This window comes from Passer montanus, unplaced genomic scaffold (assembly GCF_014805655.1).
Source record: "Passer montanus isolate IOZ18808 unplaced genomic scaffold, ASM1480565v1 scaffold10, whole genome shotgun sequence".
In the NCBI taxonomy this organism is placed as follows: Eukaryota; Metazoa; Chordata; class Aves; order Passeriformes; family Passeridae; genus Passer; species Passer montanus.
In genome coordinates, this window is record NW_024356505.1 from 849,552 (window position 1) to 869,340 (window position 19,789).

General features: G+C 38.4%; 1 protein-coding gene across 3 annotated transcripts in view; it reads right to left on the reverse strand.

Annotated features, from left to right (window-relative positions):
• TMEM108 (transmembrane protein 108) overlaps window positions 1-19,789 on the reverse strand; it is a 164,938-nt gene that overhangs the window by 81,876 nt on the left and 63,273 nt on the right. For all 3 annotated transcript variants that reach the window (XM_039713485.1, XM_039713503.1, XM_039713494.1), the window contains exon 3: window positions 3,679-3,760. In XM_039713485.1, the coding sequence (XP_039569419.1) occupies window positions 3,679-3,718 (40 nt within the window). In that variant the 5' untranslated portion in view covers window positions 3,719-3,760. The remainder of the gene's footprint in view (window positions 1-3,678; window positions 3,761-19,789) is intronic.

The window sequence follows — 19,789 nt, forward strand, 5'->3', positions numbered from 1 at the left end:
GCATTGTGCCAGGCTTCCGAGATGAAAGCGTGATACTTGGGAACACACTAAGTGATAATGACATGAAGAAGCACTCAGATGGCCATTTATTTCAGATGCTGTGGTGACAGGTCCTCACACAGACCTTAGTGCTGTAAGTAAACAAGAAATAAACGTCCTTGCATTTTTTCAGGAAAATAAATGCCTGAGGAAGAAAGTCCCATATAGAGATTGTGCACCAAGAGCTTCACCAGTTACCTGTCCCCACATTTTTTTCTAGCTTATATGCAACTTAGAAGCCCTGAGTGAACAGTGCATGCATGGCAAATTATCATGTGCATGTTTTACTACAGAAAATGCAGACATATTGTGGCTCATGCTGTAGGGCTTAAATCATCACATTAGGTCCTTATAAAAAATTGAGATCGCTCAGCCTCATGGGAAAGACATTTGCATCTTCATCATTACAGAGGCAACAAACTTCATCCATAAAGATGTGCCTTGAACAAATGGCAGCAAATTGTGGACACATGTTTTGCTTTAATTGGTCCTCATCAACTCAATCTAGCTAGTGACTTCAAAGAGCTCATACTAAGAAACCTCTTCCAAATTTTTTGTTTCAATCTTTTTTTTTTTCTTTTAATGTCTTAAGAAATTTCAAATTAAATAGAATCTCTGAAGATAGAATATGAAAGCACTACTTCATAGTTTTACATCATGTGTTTAATTACTTATTCATAAATTATGAATGACTAGAGGTAAAGTAGCATCGCCTGGAGCCCCTGTCCTGGGCCAAGTGTAGTGCTACAATTTTCACAGAATCTACCCCTTGACAGCTGGGATCAGATTCAAGCCAGCTACAACTCTATTCAAAAGAGCAGCTGTTGCCAGTGCCATTTTCACATGCTATTCTTGATCAGCATGAATGGATGGAATGTGCTCTTTTTGGAAAGCAAAAGAGTATGGATGGCAATAGAATGCTTACATAACTCTTGTGAAATACAACAAAAACGTCAGACATAAGCTACAATCAAAATCTTATTTATCTATGGGTCTGATTTTAAAAATACAGCTAACAAATCCCACTGTTTGACAATCAAACCAATATCTACACAAGTCTTTTCTTCCAACCCCAAAGCCAAGAAGGCTTCTAGAGTACTGAGTCCTACTGTCTCAGACACTGCACGAACACAGCTGAACACAGCACAAATGAACAGAGGTGCAAAAGAATTCACAGATGAGTGTAGCCACTACAGGCCCAGCAGCACAGCTGGGACACAAGCAAAATGTTGCAAGCCTCATAACAACACGCCAGTTTGGAGATAAAACTGCTTCTTCCTACATTTCTTTGCCACAGGCACATCCAAAAGCACACACAGAGTCTCGTTTCTCCAGCTGATCACTGTTTCTACAAAACCCACCAACACTTTGTTCCAGCTATCCTCGGTTTTCTACGTTCATGCATGCCCTATGTTCCGCTTTGCAAGAATGCACACACAGGGCCCTTCTCTCTATAGGCTTGAGCCTCAGTCACTCACTCATGCCACAGCAGACAAGATGAAAACACTGCCAGTTATCAAAGCAGCACCACAGACCCACTTGTTGCAGCTGCAGATGAGGAAGGCAGGCAGGTGGAAGACATTGGTGAATCAGCCCAAAGCAGAATATCCTCTTTGGATACTTTCTCCGAAAGTTTGCTTTTTCTTCAGTTGTAGAGTAGCTGCAATTTTCCTCTTTTGTCCAAATGAAACAAATAAGACCATACTGCAGGCCCTTCTTATACCATAAAGAACAGTAACAGGAAACACATTAAAGTAATTTCCTTTTCCTTGGACAGAATGCACTCTTTTGGAGTTTGTTTTTAGCACTGTGATGTAACTGGGGAAAAAGTGAGCTTAGGTAACACACCTCAGTGCATCTAAAATCAAGCTGATACAATAGAAATTAAGTAACTTGCCATAGGCTTTTTATAAACCAACCATTGAAAAAAATTCATTCCAGATGCCCAAAATACTTCTGATATAGCTATACTTGCTGCTGCATTTGTTAATGAAAACGACATTTATTACAATTTTTTGCTGCACTCAGAGAAATGAAGCAGTTTTCTGTCCTGTCATTAGAAGTAGTAAGTTCAAAATCCATGTTTTAAAATTACATCACAGAGTTGACAATATTGCTGCATAGTCATACTATATATATGTGTGTGTGTGTATATAGATATATATGGTTTTCTTGGGTTTTTCCCTTTTTATATTCAGTATTCCTTTATTTGCCACCTATCTTGTCAACATATGACCCTGAAAAATACAGTTTAGAGCAGCAGGGGTAACAAAAGAGAATGCTGCCAAGCAGGGAAGCATGGTATTAAAAAAAAATAAAAGTAGTTACAGAAAGACTCAACACTGTGACAGGTTGTATGAACAGTATACCTTCCTTCTTTTCCCTACATATTGGTAGAAATGTATTTATACAGCCCTGCTTCATATTTTCTTTCCAATGAACCTAATGTTGGTCCAGAAACCAAGTTAGTTTTAGAGTTAAATCACATTTCAACGTGGCAAAATGCAGTGACATATCCTGGGTCCTTAGCTGTGGTAAAAATACACATTATGAGAACAGCAACCAATACAGCAAAGCAAAACAAAATCTCTCACTCTATACCCTGATGATCATGAGTAAAGCAAAGATATGATAGTAACCAGATTTCTGTAACAGACCACAAAATATTCCTCAGATTTAATTTTCACACATGCAATAAAATAACAGTCCTTCCATTGCTCGTTCCAAGCATACTAAGCATGATTTTCTGGTTTTTCTCTTACTTTGGCCAGAATAAGAGAAACCCTTACAAAATTGTCTATGAAAATATGTGTACTGGAGTAAGACATTCTGCTAAATTGAAGTGACAACATTAAAAAAATGGGGTTTTTTTTTCATTTTTACTGGAAATCAGCAATTTTCCTTGTAAAACATGGCAGCAAGTGGTTATGCTTGCATTTTATCTAGTTCTACTTAACTTAATCTCTATGATTTTGAAGAAAAGTTGTTGCTTACGATGCTTGTACTGAAAATTGTCAGTTTAAAAAAATGCCCCAACAGTGTCAATACTGTTTTACACCTAAAACCTTCCCTTACTTCCATGAACAGGGGAGCCACGCCTGTCCACACAGTACAAATTCCACCTGATGTTTTTGCTGGGCTTTCATATTGGATGGACTCTTCTGAAAGCCAAAACTTAGAAAGAAACTTGTCATCTCAGGAAGTGATACAGAATTTAGGTCTGTTGAGCCCTGACTCTTCCTCACTGCCATCTTTTACTGAGTAGCAACCACCAGAAATGCAAAGTGGGATGGATCCCTCTTCCAAAAAATGTTGCATTATTTCTTCCAGCCACAATCCTCTGTATCTTAATTTCATTTTTCTGAGGGTGAAATCTGCCTCAGTTGCAAGACACAGTAAATTAATTCTATTCTTGTACAAAATTCCGCAGAATCAGCTGATCCTTCAACTAATTTTTTAATACATCTCTAAATATCTCAGACAACAGGGTAATTTAACTTCCATATGGCTCCTCCAGGTACCTGAAGCAAGACATGTGGTTAAGTACTTCCCTGAATTGTGCCCTGAATAAATATTACTACCTTACATAAGGATTTGAATAGTTTCTTTCTACAGAATTAAAAAAAAAAAATTACTTACTAAACAGTTGGCAATAGAGGACCTGTAAGCTTCTCTTCATGGTATCATGTGGTCCTGCTGGTCTGCCAGTTTATTCATGATTCTGTCAAAAAAAAGTCAAGAGAAGGAGAAAATTATGTTTGAAAAATATAGGCTGCTTTGTTATACCTGTACATTACCAAAGTCAGATGAAGCTTCACAGGAAAATTTTATTGATAAGGATTGGGAAATTGCCTGGCTGCCCTTTGCTTTCTTTAGCCATGCTTTCCAACAGCTGGGCAGGGAAGGATAGAGTTATGGCCAAACAGGGAAAAATTTCTCAAGAGTATGTGAAATAAACACCCTGCAAATTCATGTCATGCTTATGTCTTGATAAAATTAATTTCATACGAGTCTTTTTAGTTTGGAGGAAGGGTCCTCAGTGGAGAAGCAAACACAAGAGGCAGACACTACCAGGCAGCTGTGCTGGGCACATGGGGCTGTAGTTTTCTCTCTGAGCCTCCCCTTTTCACATCCCTCAAGAAGTACAACACAGGGAAATCCCACCCACTCCTTTCCCAATAAAAATTTCAGGGTGCCAAAGCTGAGGAGATCCCAAACTGTGCTGAAATCTCTGCACAGAGGGCAGCTTTGTCCAGGCATTTTTAGATTCATTTTAGTCAGCTGCTGTATGTCATATTCCTTCCTGATATACCCCATTGGCTATCTGGGCTGGAGAACCTTCTCTGTGTCTCTAAACATCTTCTGTTTCTTCTAAATTGAACTGTCTTGGTGCAGAAGGGGATCTCATAATTCTTGTGCCTGCTGTCTGAAAATGTGATGTGGCAAAAACATGTGACCACCTTACCTCCCTGCCTTTGCCCACTTGGGGAGCAACTAATAATATTTTATGAGTTCTCAGATGGTATTTTTAAATACTTGACATGGATATTTTTCACCTTGGTTTAAAAGATATTATGAAAAAATAAATCCCAATCATGCTGATATTAATTATTTATACTGTGAGGGAAATAAATGCATAAATCAGAAATGAAAAGCAAATGTGGTCCCAAAGCACTGCTGTGAGTAATGTCTCACCAAGTACCCAAAGACAACACAACATTCAAGCTCTTTTTTTTCCAGAAAAAATAATTTGCTAAACATTCAGAACCAACTGTGAAAAGCAGGACCCTGAGATCACCTCCTTGAAAGTCCCTTGGTCAATATTAAAAAGCATGTAGTATTCTCTAGCTTTCAGTTCAACACATTTTCATCTTCTGAACTCCTAGGGACATTTCTGAGTCATTTTAACATGCATATAAATCTTTCAGAGCTTATTTAAAATGCAGTCTTGAAGACGTAAGATAAACAAGTCAAACCAATGAGTAACACCTTTGAACTGCATAAATGCTGCAGAGCTTGTGAAAACAGAGCTATATTTGACTTATATGTGGAAAACTCAAAAGGATCATGACTTTTCTTGCCTGTAACAAAAGATGCTTGGGTTTTGTTAAGTTATTCCACACAGAAATTTATGCACACAAATGCTGGGTGTTTGGATTCCCCCACACTTTCCATTTAACACTGGACCTTAAAAACATTCTATAACTTGCAGAAATGTCAGTATTTGCAAGGTCTTTTCTCCTAAATGGAAGCAATCACCCGTGAATTAGCCTCATTTTTAATCAGAATCAGTGTTAGATTTGTGCTATAGTTTTATCATGGAAACTTGCTAAGGGACTTCTGTTTGCCCCTTTTTTCCCTAGGGCTTACCAAATAATGAAACTGATAGAGCAAAAAAACCTCAGTCTTCATGTATAAACAGACATCATATAATCTATTACAGCACTCTTCAAAGATGCATATACAATATGTCTGTGTTTAGCAGCCACTAAGATATTAATAAAAATATTTGCAGGGAAAGACAAGAACCAGATAAGCCACTGACAGTGTAGAAACTGTATACTCAAGTACTCTTAAAAAGTACAAATCAATGAAGTTTGTATCAAAACAGGATTTACAAGCACTGACCCATGTGAAGTCATAAAATTACAGTGGAAAAAAGGGGAGATTCTGAAATTACAACCCTAAATCCACATTATTGACTTTGTATAATTTTAACTATGCTTGGCAATGTTGATGTGATGAAGTTTTTGGCTGTGAATCACAATTTTTTCTGTATTTCTCTTCCACAAGAGAAGTTATCTTCTTCTTCTTTCTCTTTGTATTTTCTTCTCCACATTAATGCTGCCCATAATAAATAAAGGCATTTGCTCATAAATTCTGGCATTTTGGTTGAAACAAACTGCATGCTTTTGTGTATATATTTATTTAGACCAGGAATTTACCCTGTGATAAGAAATATGAAGTAGTGTGATTTGGGCAAAGAAACAAAGGTTATCACTGAAAAACTTTACTATGTTCTTCTGTTGGTCTCAGTTAGAAGATTTATTCTTTTGACCATATTGCCATGAAATTATACATGGAGAACTCAATGAACATACATAAATGAAATGTTGCCTCGAATTTACAATGTCTCAATTTCTTCAAAGTCCTTAGTGTGGCTTGGGATTAATAGAAGAGAACATTTCAGTCAGAAGGGACCCACAATGATCATCTAGTTCAACTGATTTATGTGGAAAATATTGCAATTGAACTTTCCACAGTTTTTAATACCTTATTTCTTGTGTACAGGAAATGTGCGCGAAACAAGGATTTATTTTATTGTGAGGCAAGAGACATCTAGTAAGATTTATTGGTACAGCTTTGGCATCCCAGGAACATCAGTGATGGTTTTCCAAAGGCAGAGACTGCCTGCAATGACTATCGAGGCTGCACAAAGTTGAGGCAGATGAACCAGCCCATCAAGTCCCTGAATCAAGACCTGATATGACAACAGAGGAACCACTGCTGCACCCACCCAGGTGAAAGCTCCAGCAAGTCCATTACCTTGACTTAAACATGAGCTGCCAGCAGGAGAGCAGGGAAATGACTTGTGAAACAACCTCAGTGCAAGGTAATCTTTCTGCTCTATGTCCAGCAAGCCTGAGTGAAATAAATTACCTAAGGTATCATATCTTTTTAACTTGAGAATAATTATTCCTTACTTATCTTCTCCACATCATACAATTTTAGTCTTTCATTAGATCATTTAGAATATCTTTTTCAAGCTGAGGAATTTCTTTTTTCTTTTTCATAAAGAAATTATGTCTGATAATTGTCATGCCTTATATATACCTAATGTCTGATAATTGACATGTACTTATCCATTGCAGTTCAGATCTGAGGAGAAGGGAACAAAATTGTATGCAGCAGACTGCATAGTGATATTTCCTCTAGTCTCTTCCCAGTTGTGCCTGTCATTCTCTTTGTCTTCATCACTGCTCCCGAGCTCTACTCCACTGTTTTATAGAGCTGCCTGCTAAGTAACAACAACTCCTCTGAAGCCTTTCCTCAGGTAGTTAGATCTTGGACTAATTTTTGCCTGTGGAGGTGACTTTACAATTATCACCACAGAATTTCATCTGCCATTTTTGCCATGCAATCATTTACTACCTTGACTTTTCTGAGAGATGGCACTGAAGGGCTGAATTACTATTGTTATTATTATTATACTACAAATAAATACCTATCATATATAAGGACTTCTGAAGCTGCCACAGTTTCTACAATAATACCTTCTAATCATGGAAGTTCTTCTGTACAACAAAGAAGACAAAGGAAAATCTCATGGTCAGACATTTCAATAGCTGTAGAAGAAATCTCCTTTCTGAGGATCAAGCCATGTCCAGACATCACAGTACTCTTCTCAGGGCCATTTAGGTACATTTATTTATCACAGTCAAGGAAGGTTACAGACTGAGTGGCTGGTAGCTGAGAGTGCTCTAGTTCACCAACCCATGTTCTCTTAGGTATTTGAGAATGTAATTTTAGGCACTAATAGATTTTGTGCATATGCAGACGGAAAATGCAGACACACAGCCAGTTCCTGACTTTGGACAGTTTAATTTAAAACCAGAGTACCACCACCTGTTTTAAATACACAAACTGTCACCAAAAAAAAAAAATTATGAAGAATGAGCAGAAATAGAAGTGGTCTTGGAAAAAAATTAGTTTGAATAAACTTCAATAATCCAAAATCCAATGTGAGTCTCTGAGTTTTGTATCCATTTTATACTCCTCAATCATTTCTTCAACACCTCCCTGAGGTTTTTTGGGAGTAGACTCCTCCAAAATACTAATTTTGAAACATCCTGGGCTTTAATGTTTGAGAAGTCATTCTGAGTATTTGAGGGAATTATCTGATACAACTATACCTGATCCCTGAGATTTTTTTTTAAAGTACTGTAAAGTTAATTTCCTAGATTTTGGTCTCCAAATGAAAGGGCATATTCTCAATTCCTCTGAACTCCCTCTGAAAACCAGGAAATAAAGGTATAATTATGAATTTCATTTCAGTTCTGCATTGCAGTTCATATTGGTGGACCTACTGACATACTTTGAAAACTGTCACAAAAAAAAAAAAAATTATGAAGAATGAGCAGAAATAGAAGTGGTCTTGGAAAAAAATTAGTTGGAAAATGTGTGCTAAACTTCAATAATCCAAAATCCAATGTGAGTCTCTGAGTTTTGTATCCATTTTATACTCCTCAATCATTTCTTCAACACCTCCCTGAGGTTTTTTGGGAGTAGACTCCTCCAAAATAGTAATTTTGAAACATACTGGGCTTTAATGTTTGAGAAGTCAGTCTGAGTATTTGAGGGAATTATCTGATACAACTATACCTAATCCCTGAGATTTTTTTTTAAAGTACTGTAAAGTTAATTTCCTAGATTTTGGTCTCCAAATGAAAGGGTATATTCTCAATTCCTCTGAACTCCCTCTGAAAACCAGGAAATAAAGGTGTAATTATGAATTTCATTTCAGTTCTGCATTGCAGTTCATATTGGTGGACCTACTGACATACTTTGAAACAAAGCAATAAAGTTTGTGCAAGTTTGTAGTCAAATCAATGTCAACTTTGAAATATTCATCTTCCATAGTGAAATTAGACAAAATTTGTATCCAGAAAAGGTGTCATACGCCTAGCCGTAGACACCTGTGTTTAAAAGGTGCTAGTGGTTAAGCACTTGGTGTTTGAAATGGACTTATGTATTTTGCATTTCTTAGTACACAATATTTCACATATAGTTTATCTTACCAAGATGATGAATAGATGTGTGAAATCCCTGTGGACAGCTAGCAATATTGTCTTTCACAGTAAGTGATCCCCTCAACATCTCAGTTAAATTAAAGAGGACAATGAAGACATAATGATGGATTGAAGACAAAAGAGTCCAAAAGAGCAGACAGCTCCCAGCCATTCATTATGTCTGATGGGAAAAAAATGCCAACCAGGCCTTAAATTAAAAAGAAATAGAGGAGAAGGAAGAGAAGATGCACATTGAGGCAAAGTTAACAGTCAGTGAAGAACTCTTTTTTGTTGTCTGCCAAATGAAAACCAGGAGACTAAAATAAAGAAGCTGAAAAACAGTGATGAAAAGAGGAGACAGGCAAAAGAAATGCCGCTCCCATCCATGAAGCACATAAACCTTATTGTGTTATTTCTGACTGCCTTGTCTCTGCCGTGGATCATTCTGGAAAGAAGAAAATGCTGCATCACAGATAGTTTTCAACAACAGTATTTCTCCAGAAAATGAAAGAGGAAGAGCAGACAGACTCAGTACTTCCATTTCCCATCTTTTTTGACTCCCCTCTCAAGAAAACCCAGCCTTGATCCTTTCAGTATAATATTGCCCCAGGATGTTCAATGAATTTCTTATAAGACATCAACAGCAGAGGCTCCTCACTTAAAACTCAAGAGAGCTGAGACTACCCCCAGGAGTTACTCCCCCAGTGTAAATTCCACCACCATGGTCTTCATCCACTGCATCCCACAGGTTAGTCCCAGTGGGTGTTCCGGTGTGCCTCATAAAAGGAAGCAGGTGTCCTCTTCTTGACTACACACAGCTCAAGCACAACTCTGTGTTTCTTTGTGTTTGTTTCTTAATTTTATGGCCTGCTTCCACAATCCAGATGTTATTTTGCAAAATTTATATCCAAAAAAGCTTCAGGGCATGCTAATAAAAAGATGATTCACTTGCAGCAATAAGATTCCTCCGAGCAGGAATTCTCTGTTCTTGTTCAACATGTGCCACATCGTTTGCTGTGATTTATTTCCCACTGCTTGGAACATGCAAACCACTGTTACCATCTTTCTTCATAACATTCTGAGTGCAGATTTTTTTATATTTATGCCCATTTTATGCTCAGACCTTTCAGCACTTTTTGAAGTAATTTCCTCTTTGCAGATTTAAGAATGAGTAATTCACATTTACTTCCACTATCACCCAGAGAAGCATACACCCTTTGCTTTCCTAAGGTCTCCAAAGTGTAGGGTCTACCCTCAGAATATCACAGCTGATCAAAACCAGTCTTGGTGGTGGAGTGCAGGCCTGTCATATGTGTATAAGGAATAGTCAGGTGGGCTCTGAACTTGAGCTACTACCATGCTTTTCTTGTGTCCTATGTGATACGAACTTGGAAGCAGAGAATGTCAGAGCATCCAGAACAAAACAAAACCAAACAATCTTCCCAAAGCTTCTCCCCCCTGAATTCAGATGCACAGCATCTACAACCCCCACTGAGCCTGAGGATGGCTGTGGTTTTTCTTGTATTGGTGTCTGGATCCATACCTCTGCATTAGCACAAAGACAAACACCAGTAGAGGAAAACACACAGAGAAAGCAGTGTCAATATACAAGGGAAACCCTTACAGCAATTGTTCCTCCTTCCTCAGCTTCCCTACTTCATCATTAACTCTTGAAGTCCCCATCCCTCATCTCTTAAACATAACAGTTCTAATTCCTACATTCCTACAGCCCTCCCCCCAGCTGTGACAGTGTTTCCATGAAGAACTCTAGGCAAGATGATCACTTAAAGACTACTGTCATCCCTGTGGCAAGTGGAGCCCATTGCCAGCTAGCTCACCCTTCACCATCTTCCTTTATTCACATGTCAGAACTGGAGCATGCTGATGAAAGGGAGAAGGAAGGAAGAAACTCTTGGGGTTCACTGTCATAAAAATAGATGGGCATGAAGAACCTCATGTCTATGTGACCATAGCCAGGGGAAGGACTAGGTCAGAAAAGGCTGGGTAAAACTACTTCTGCCTTTGGCTATTTAGTGTCTTGGCATCTACAGTCATCTCATGAGCAATCACTGAATAGCAAAAGGCAATCATTCAAAGGGTAGGGAAAACTGAGAGGGTGGAAATGAAATGTCATTTCACAAGAGACATGACCATTCTGGAAAAGCTGTGATGGCCAGGGTCACACTCTTGGCTGATTATAACTGGGAGATCCCAGAGATGGAGAGCAGAAAAACTCTAAAGCACGAGGCTGCTAAATGTCCTTCACAATACATCAAGGGACTATTTCTTGACTATTTCTTTGTTTCTAATTACCTACCATTAGCAAATACTTCTTATGGAAGCTCCAGTGGAAGAAAAGTCTGGACAGTTGTTCTGATTGCTTCTTGTTCTCAATGGTGCAAAGGCATGACTGTGTGTGTCTGTCTGTCCAGTTTTAGAATAAGAAAAGAAGCCCTTCCTTTACATCATTCATGTCTGTGGAGCCCTGAGAAGCTAGCATCTTCCTAAAGATCAAACTGACTTAGCAGCCAAATTCTAATTGTCCCTAGCAGTAGAGATAATTAGAATTTGGTCATTAATACATATTAGGGGTGGGCAGGGGAAGACTTCATTTCAAAACTTGTATATGGCTGAATATAAAATATCCAATGATGAAATGGTGAAATACTTTTGTGAAATCCCTGTGGACACCTAGCAATATTCTCTTTCCCAGTACGCAATCCCTTCATTACATGAGAATATATGGGCATTTGAAACTTTGATAATGAAATTTTATTTCATTGAAATATGAAATGGAAATACACCTTGAGACATGCTGTTTTGGATAGCTGAAGGAAAAAAGTCCAACTTCTCTGAGTTTTTGGGAGAATAATCCTTCACAATGCAACATGAAAAAAGAAAGTGAACAACTGAGTCAAGAAAGTTGTACAGAAAAAGTCCATAGTGAAAAGCACTTTTCACTGTCCTCTTGAAAATACGTTTTAAAAAAAATGAAATATGACAAATTTAACACTAAGCTGTGCAATTTTTCAAAATTTTCTTTGTGGGTCTTATGGCAGCCAAAGCAAAGAAAATCTTTTAATATTCATTTCAAGCTTATGATGAAAATTTCACTGGCTGCACTACACTAAGGAAGCATTCAGCAGTGTAAATTGCCTGCTCTTTGATAGAAAAACTTTATAACCACTGGAAGCTCTTCTGCTAACAGACTTTTCTGGCACACAAGACTATGTTAGTAAAGATGTCTCTAGAACTTCTGGAAAAATAAAGAAAATACAGCCTGTTTGTCTTTCTCACTCACAGCAGGGAATGGATGTAGAAAAAAGCTCTGCTTCCACACCACTCTTGTGATGGTGAGTTTTCCCTGGAAGATCTCCTGTGGAATCTCATGGGCCTCAGGGTGTCCACGCTGTGGATGTGACATTTGATTTACACACTGAAACTCCATCTGCAATGAGCAGGTGGATTGGCTCCTCTGAAGCCTGATGCCTGTGCCCTGTTCAAAATGCCTCTCTTGGGAGGAAGAGGCCCATTCCTTCTGTGGGGCTGTTTTTCTCCACTGAGTTTCAAAGGGCTGAAGGTCAAGCAATTGATTTCAGCCTGTAACACTGAAAATGAGGATGCCAACATCTGTAAAAGGAATCTCACCAGAGCTTTCTCTAGCTACAGGGATTTCAAGGCTTATGGGGTTAACTTCTCTGCAGCTGTGTTAAACTATTCTCTTGTTCCCATTGTGTAGGATATACAATAAAAAAAGACTTAATGTAAAGGACAGGCAAGCAAATAGCTTTGCCTGCCTTGTAATAAACACAGGAGAGTAGAAAAAGGGTTTACCTTTGTGAAGCAGCTGAAATCATGCTTTTCACATTATTCAGCTTGATTAAATGCAAGTATTACAAGGAGATAAAAAAAGCACCAACAACAGAAGATACTATTTTCCTTCTTTTATCATATGGTACTGTATTCCTAAGGTGGATTGACTGGGTCAAATTTTCATCATCAAGCAGATGAAAGCATCAGCTGTACACAAAGAGGAGTATGAATGCTCCGTGTGTCTGAAATTCAGGCCAAAATATCAGTTTCATAAAGATGCTAAAATTCTCCAAAATGAAAGCAAGTCCTGTGCTGTCAAACATAGCTGTATTGGAGTCCCGAAAACACTGTTACACAGGGCCCAGGTGGCTTCAAAGGAAATCTATAGTAGAGATGGAAACATCTCAATATTACATTTTAACTGCAAGATCATCTTCCCTTTAGTGAACGTCATAATTACCCAGCCAAACAAATAATCCTTAAGACACCACCACAAAGGAGGCTCAATATTGTGCATCAGCAATATCTGATTTACAAAGAACTAAAGAGACAAGCTAGGAAATGAAAGTGCCTCATTGTTTTGACAAAAATCTCACATACTGGGTTTTGTCTTTGAAAACTTCATCTGTAAAAAAGGTCCCTTGTACTAACTTTCCTCAAGAGACTGTAAAGATTAACAAGTTTGAGGAATATGAAAGAAGAAAAAGATCAAGATAGGATAATTAAGTTTTGGACCATCTCTAGGGGAACTTCAACTGACCTGCTGTAAGATAAGCACAGCAGACCTGAGTCCAAGACCCATCCACTCTGCCTTGCCTCTCTACTCCCGAGGCTGGTTTACATCTACAAAGCACAGAGGAAATAATCACCAGTGAAGGATGGCAGTGTAGTGCTCTTCTGGCTCCATCAGATGCTGAGACCATTCCACAGACCCAGCATTTCTGAGAACTGAAGATGGGTGAAATACAAGAACTTTGAGTCAGGTCAGAGTGCCCTGCCTGTATATTTTGGTTGTGGACCATCCCACAGTTAAGGAAAATATAACCACTTCAGTTGCCAAAAAAATTAAACAAATATGATGCATTCATTATTGCAATTTTGAATTGCATATATATATTTGTTTGTGGATATATGTATAGATGAAAGCTATGTTTTCTGTTTGTCTTTCCTTCCCTATTTATACTAGCATGCCTCTCTCAGTGAGAAAAGGTAAAAAAAAAAAGAAGAAAGGAAAAAAAATTAATAAACCTGTACAACATACCCCCTTTTTCTTTTCAGTCAAAAGAGAATCATATTAAGTTTCCCATCAAAATACATGTTCAAGATTATTTCCATGTCAGTTTCAGATTGAATGTTTTGAACCAGCTCTAATCATAATGTGTAAGTACAGCATAAGGATCTAATTTCACAATGACAGGTTATAATAGACATACACAAGTACCTAAGATTGAAAGAAACATTTTATTATGATTGAAAAAAGCATGGTAGGAAAGCATAACCACCTTTTGAATTCTTAACCATTCAGTCTCAACGGTGTATTGATGTATTTAATACTAATCTATATTGCTAGCTTTTTTAACAGACCACAAATCCCAAGAAAACCCAACATGGTTTATAATTATATTTTTAGTAAAAATATTAGTATGGTAAACAGATGTGAAAGTTTGGGCATTTCTAAGACCTTCTTGTGTGCTCTGCCAGATCCTCTTGCCGCAATGACAGGGTGTTAGTTCAGGGGCAAGCCCAACTGAAGTGTTTGCTGGTTTCCTTTGCTCAGCTATTTTAGAGCACACATTCATCTTGAAATGAAATCTATCACTTGAAAGACAAAGTCTGTCTGAACTAGCTTCTTCTATGAAATTATAACAACTTCAGCTCTAAGAATAGGAACATCTTTGGCAGATCTGGATGGATGGATGCATAAATGCATAATCATTTGACACAGAAAGTAAGACGATGTCTTGACCTACGTCTCTGGCTAAACCTCCTTTTAACAGAGCCATTTACTACCTCCTTTATAATCAGACATTCAATATGGTAAGAAGAGAAGGGAGATAAAGTGAGCTCTGAAATATGACTGCACTGCTTTGGCGGGCTGATCAACATACACTGGAAAGTAGAATAGTACACCTGCTCAGACTTGACATTTCATCTCAGAGTTTATCATAACCATGTCTAGTTCAAGGGACACCATTTATTTATCTATCCTCAACTTTCCCAGGGTTTGATGTCAAAGGAAGAAATGGCCACAGAAAAAAATAGGAGACCAGTGACACAGACATTAATAGCAACCATTTTTATAGAAGACTATTTTGCATACCATTTTGAGAGAGTGGGTGGAAATAAAAAAAAAATAAATTCACAGGGCATCACTCAGAAACATAGCCACAAAAAAATTTAGGTTTGAAGGAAGGTGGCAGGAAATAGGCTCTTGGTAATTTCCAAATTATTCATTCTTCTGCCTACAAGGTTACTGTAGTGCAAACATACCAACCAGTGACACAGACATTAATAGCAACCGTTTTTATAGAAGACTATTTTGCACACCATTTTGAGAGAGTGGGTGGAAATAAAAAAAAATAAATTCACAAGGCATCACTCAGAAACATAGCCACAAAAAATTTAGGTTTGAAGGAAGGTGGCAGGAAATAGGCTCTTGGTAATTTCCAAATTATTCATTCTTCTGCCTACAAGGTTACTGTGGTGCAAACATTGAATTTCATTTGAAAATGCATGTAGTGCTGTCTGATTCAATAGGAAGAATTTCCAAGAAAATTAAATGTCAGAGCAGCACGGCTTATTGGTTTTACTCAATGTAAATTCACTTTTTATGCAACTCTGAATAATAATAATGCCCTAGTCTGTGTCAACGTGATGTCTACAACTTGAGGCTTTGGAGAGAGGGACTGAAGGCAAAAGAAGGAGAAGTAGGGTAAGATGATTGGGCAAGATGCTAACCTGGCACTGACAGAGATTTAGCTCTACATGACAGGTCTGAAGCTTTAGAGAGGATTTAGCATGCAGATCACTGTGTGTCTTATTTTCTTCCTTTTCAGTTTGTGCAGCCAGCAAGACTGCTACTGGCTAAACAGCTCATCTTCCCTCCTTCAAAAGGTTCATTGGCATGTACAGAGGTACAAGTAAGCCAGAAGGAAAAGTATATGAAAAAAAAAGGGAAATCTCAAAACACCAGCATCTAAAAACATATTATCCTGTCAAGTAAGATTATACTCTGATGCATAGCTTATTCTAATAGGTTAGTGAAAACTCTATTTACTGCCTGGGACTGTAAAGTTCTTCCTCAGGTGAAGCCCACTAACCCTGACAGGAGATTTCAGTATAGACACAGCACCTGGCTCAAGCTTCATAAAGCAGTGCAAGCAAATGCCACAATTTGAAGATTATTTTTTTTTTATTCCTGACAGGGGTAAGGAAGCACCTAGACAGGGAAAGAACAGGACAGCTAAGGAGAAGGACTGATAGGTGGATTTAATAAATATACATGTGCCTGAATAGCTGATTGCAGATAAAATGTGAGGACCATTTCAGGTGTGTCCGATACTTTCTGCTACACTGCAACTGAGATGGACTAAGCCACATTCTGAGCTGCTGACTGCAAACCCAGAGTAATTGCAGTGACTCTATCCCACCACAATGGGATTCAATATGAAAATGAATTGATGAAAGAAAATGGGGAAGAATGGTCTTGAACAAAACAGGAGAGGATGTGGGACAGACCAGATTATTACAGCAGGATTTTTGCAGGTGCAGACTTCAGTGAGACTCCCTTCTCATTGTAAAACCTAATACAGACTATCTTCTATTTGTGCATCTAAAAAACATCCTCTGTACCTTTCTATCCTTTTTTCCTACTAAAGAAAAAAAATTCAGTGAAACAGAGACTGTCTCTTCCATGTCCTGCTTAATATCACCATGGCTTTGCTTCCACAGGCTGTATAAAGTCGGGGAAAACATGTTGTGTCTTTTGGGTGCAATGCTCTTCTGAGCCATGAGTTCAACCTCGCAAAGACAAAGAGAGGAGATGTCCAGCCACAGGTGGATTGTGTGACACAGTTCCCACCTTATCCCCAAATCAGCTCACACAATTTGAGGCCACCCAGGGACACAATGAAGGATCCGTTTCAAATAAAATTGCAGCTTCTCTTGCTTCAGAAGCCCCAGCTCCTGGGTGCTAAGATTGTCACAAAAGAGCTACAGAAGATATGAATCAATATGAAGGAGTGAGAGCTCTTTTGGTGCATCTATCCTGGCAGTGCAAGAAATCTACACTGGCTCCAGCCTGTACACACTGTGACAATGCAAATAATAAACTCACATAACTTGGTTTTTAGTCTAATATCCAGCCTCACTCGGTGCAAGAGCAAGGACTGACTGCACACATTCAGCAAGTCAAGGTCACAACAAGAAGGAACTTGCTGTTTGCTGCATCTCTGCCCCACCACTAATGGCACTGGACAGTCCAACAAGACTGAGGTAAGGGCTTGGAAAACCACCATGGTTGTGCCTAGGGCAGTGGAAAGCTGCCCTGGGGAACTGGATTCTGTCTCTGCCTCAGTGCCTAATGCCAAGGGAGTCACAAAACCCAAACTTCATGCAGGCAGTCATTAATTGCATTTTCTTTGTTTGCTTAGAGCAGAGCATGGAACACCTGCGCTCTGAACTGTGGAAGCATGGAGCAATTCCAGCTGTGATGGACTCAGCAGAAGCCAACTCCAAAACAAAGAGAGGTATTTCCAATGATGTTTCTTGAAAGTCAGGGCATGAACATCTCAAGTTGAGCATCTAAATTAAATGTCCTTTGTTGACATTATGATTCTGTGCATAATTTTCCCTGGTGCATAATGCCATTTCACCTTATCGGCACATTGTGCAGATAAATTCATTAATGTTTTTAAAGCACTCGGATGCCGCAATAATGAGAGCCACAGAAGTGCTCCCCAGGAAATTAATAACTCTGGCTTCAAAGCTGGCTTTGAATGATGTACAGTTACGGGAAGAAGAGGTGACATAATGAACTACTATGATAAAATAAAATATTGATTCATCTGAGCAGTGTTGACTGAAATCTCTCCATATTTCAGAGAGCTTTGCTTTGTACCCCTAAAAGGGCTTTTAAGTGTAACTTGCACAGTTTAAAAACACAAAAAGAAAATAGTAAATTAAAAAAATTAAAATAAAAACAATCCTCCAGAGAACTGGAGCCTTTTCTGTTCTAAGCCCAGACTTTAACTCTTGAGCTGACTAACACCTGACCTTGTCTTATTGCTAATCTGGTCCCTACTGCCGAAATCCTGCCCACTTTTCTCTCTTTCTCCTGTTTGTTGGTTTCATCCTTTCTTAAACCTTTCATCCTCTCCTCCTCAGCACCCCTCTGTGCCTTCTCTCTTTGTCTCACCATGTTATGTCCACATATTAATAATCTTTTTGTCCCTTTCCTAGTTTCCATTCCATGGGGACCATACCCCAGCCCTGTCCTTTCTTAGTCATTTCAATACCCAAGGCAACCACTTAGGCCATAGCCACAACCTTTGTATCTCTCTCATCTGAAGCATGCTCCCTACTGACAAAATCCTAGGACAGCTGAGCTGCAAAATTTGAAGAAACACACACTGATAAGGATTTTTCAGACCAGAAGGCAGTCTAATGTGGCAGTTTTCCACTAATACGAGAAAAGCTCTAACCTTGAGTTCCACTCCGGAAATCCCTCTTAGTTTTTGTCCTGCATGGTCCTCTCTCCCCAGCAGATTTCAACTTCCTGATCTGTGATATGGAAATCCCACATAATAATAAAAGGAACTGTAATGAGATCAAATAAGATTGCCCATCCCCCTGTTTTGTTAATTTCTTTTTCTCTACAAGACTAAATTATTCTTACTAAAATGAAAGAAATTACAGACTAAAAGAGGGATCAGGCAACCTTTACCGACTCACAATCAACAGAGTCCTTGTCTATATTTTTCTGCATTCAGGAAGACTCTGACCCACCAAATCAGCAGGCACTCAAATCTTTGCAAGGAGACAATCAGACCATCAAGGGAAAGCCCTGTAGATAAATGTGTCTGATTCTTCATATGCTTCACTCCAAATTATGTGAGCAAACTTTCTGGCTTCTGCTGGACCATATACAGAGAGGTGTATTATGACTTGCAGGAATTATTACTGAAGCATTCTTCAATCTCCTTCATATTGAAAGATATAAACGCAAATCTTTAACTGAAATATATTTTAAAAAATTAAGTAAAATAACATATGGAATACTTTTGCAACAAATGCATTAATTGTATGCAAACTGAATTAAGTCTTTTATTAGCATGTAATTGGGAGAAATATTAATACATTATTTTAATTTGAAAAAATCATAAGTTAGAAGCTTTGAAACAGAAAGCTGCATAATAGCAGCTTTAACATTAAGATGTCATTGTAAAAATGAATGTATATAATGAACTCAGGAAAATAGAAATATAACTGCCTGATCCTTTCCTTGTTTCCTGTACATCTGCATTGGAGTTTGTCTATTGTTATTCAACTAGCTAATCATCATCTTTTGTGTGGTGTGCCTGTGTTTTTACTCCAAGAGGCTAATCTGTGAAGACATCTGTTATTTGGTAGATAATAGGCCATTTCAAGTCTCAAAGCCCTGCAAGGCATTTCTGAAGAAGGAGAAGTAGATACATCTGTTCCCACCAGGTAGGAGTAAACACACACTGATAAGGATTTTTCAGACCAGAAGGCAGTCTAATGTGGCAGTTTTCCACTAATACGAGAAAAGCTCTAACCTTGAGTTCCACTCCAGAAATCCCTCTTAGTTTTTGTCCTGCATGGTCCTCTCTCCCCAGCAGATTTCAACCTCCTGATCTGTGATATGGAAATCCCACATAATAATAAAAGGAACTGTAATGAGATCAAATAAGATTGCCCATCCCCCTGTTTTGTTAATTTCTTTTTCTCTACAAGACTAAATTATTCTTACTAAAATGAAAGAAATTACAGACTAAAAGAGGGATCAGGCAACCTTTACCGACTCACAATCAACAGAGTCCTTGTCTATATTTTTCTGCATTCAGGAAGACTCTGACCCACCAAATCAGCAGGCACTCAAATCTTTGCAAGGAGACAATCAAACCATC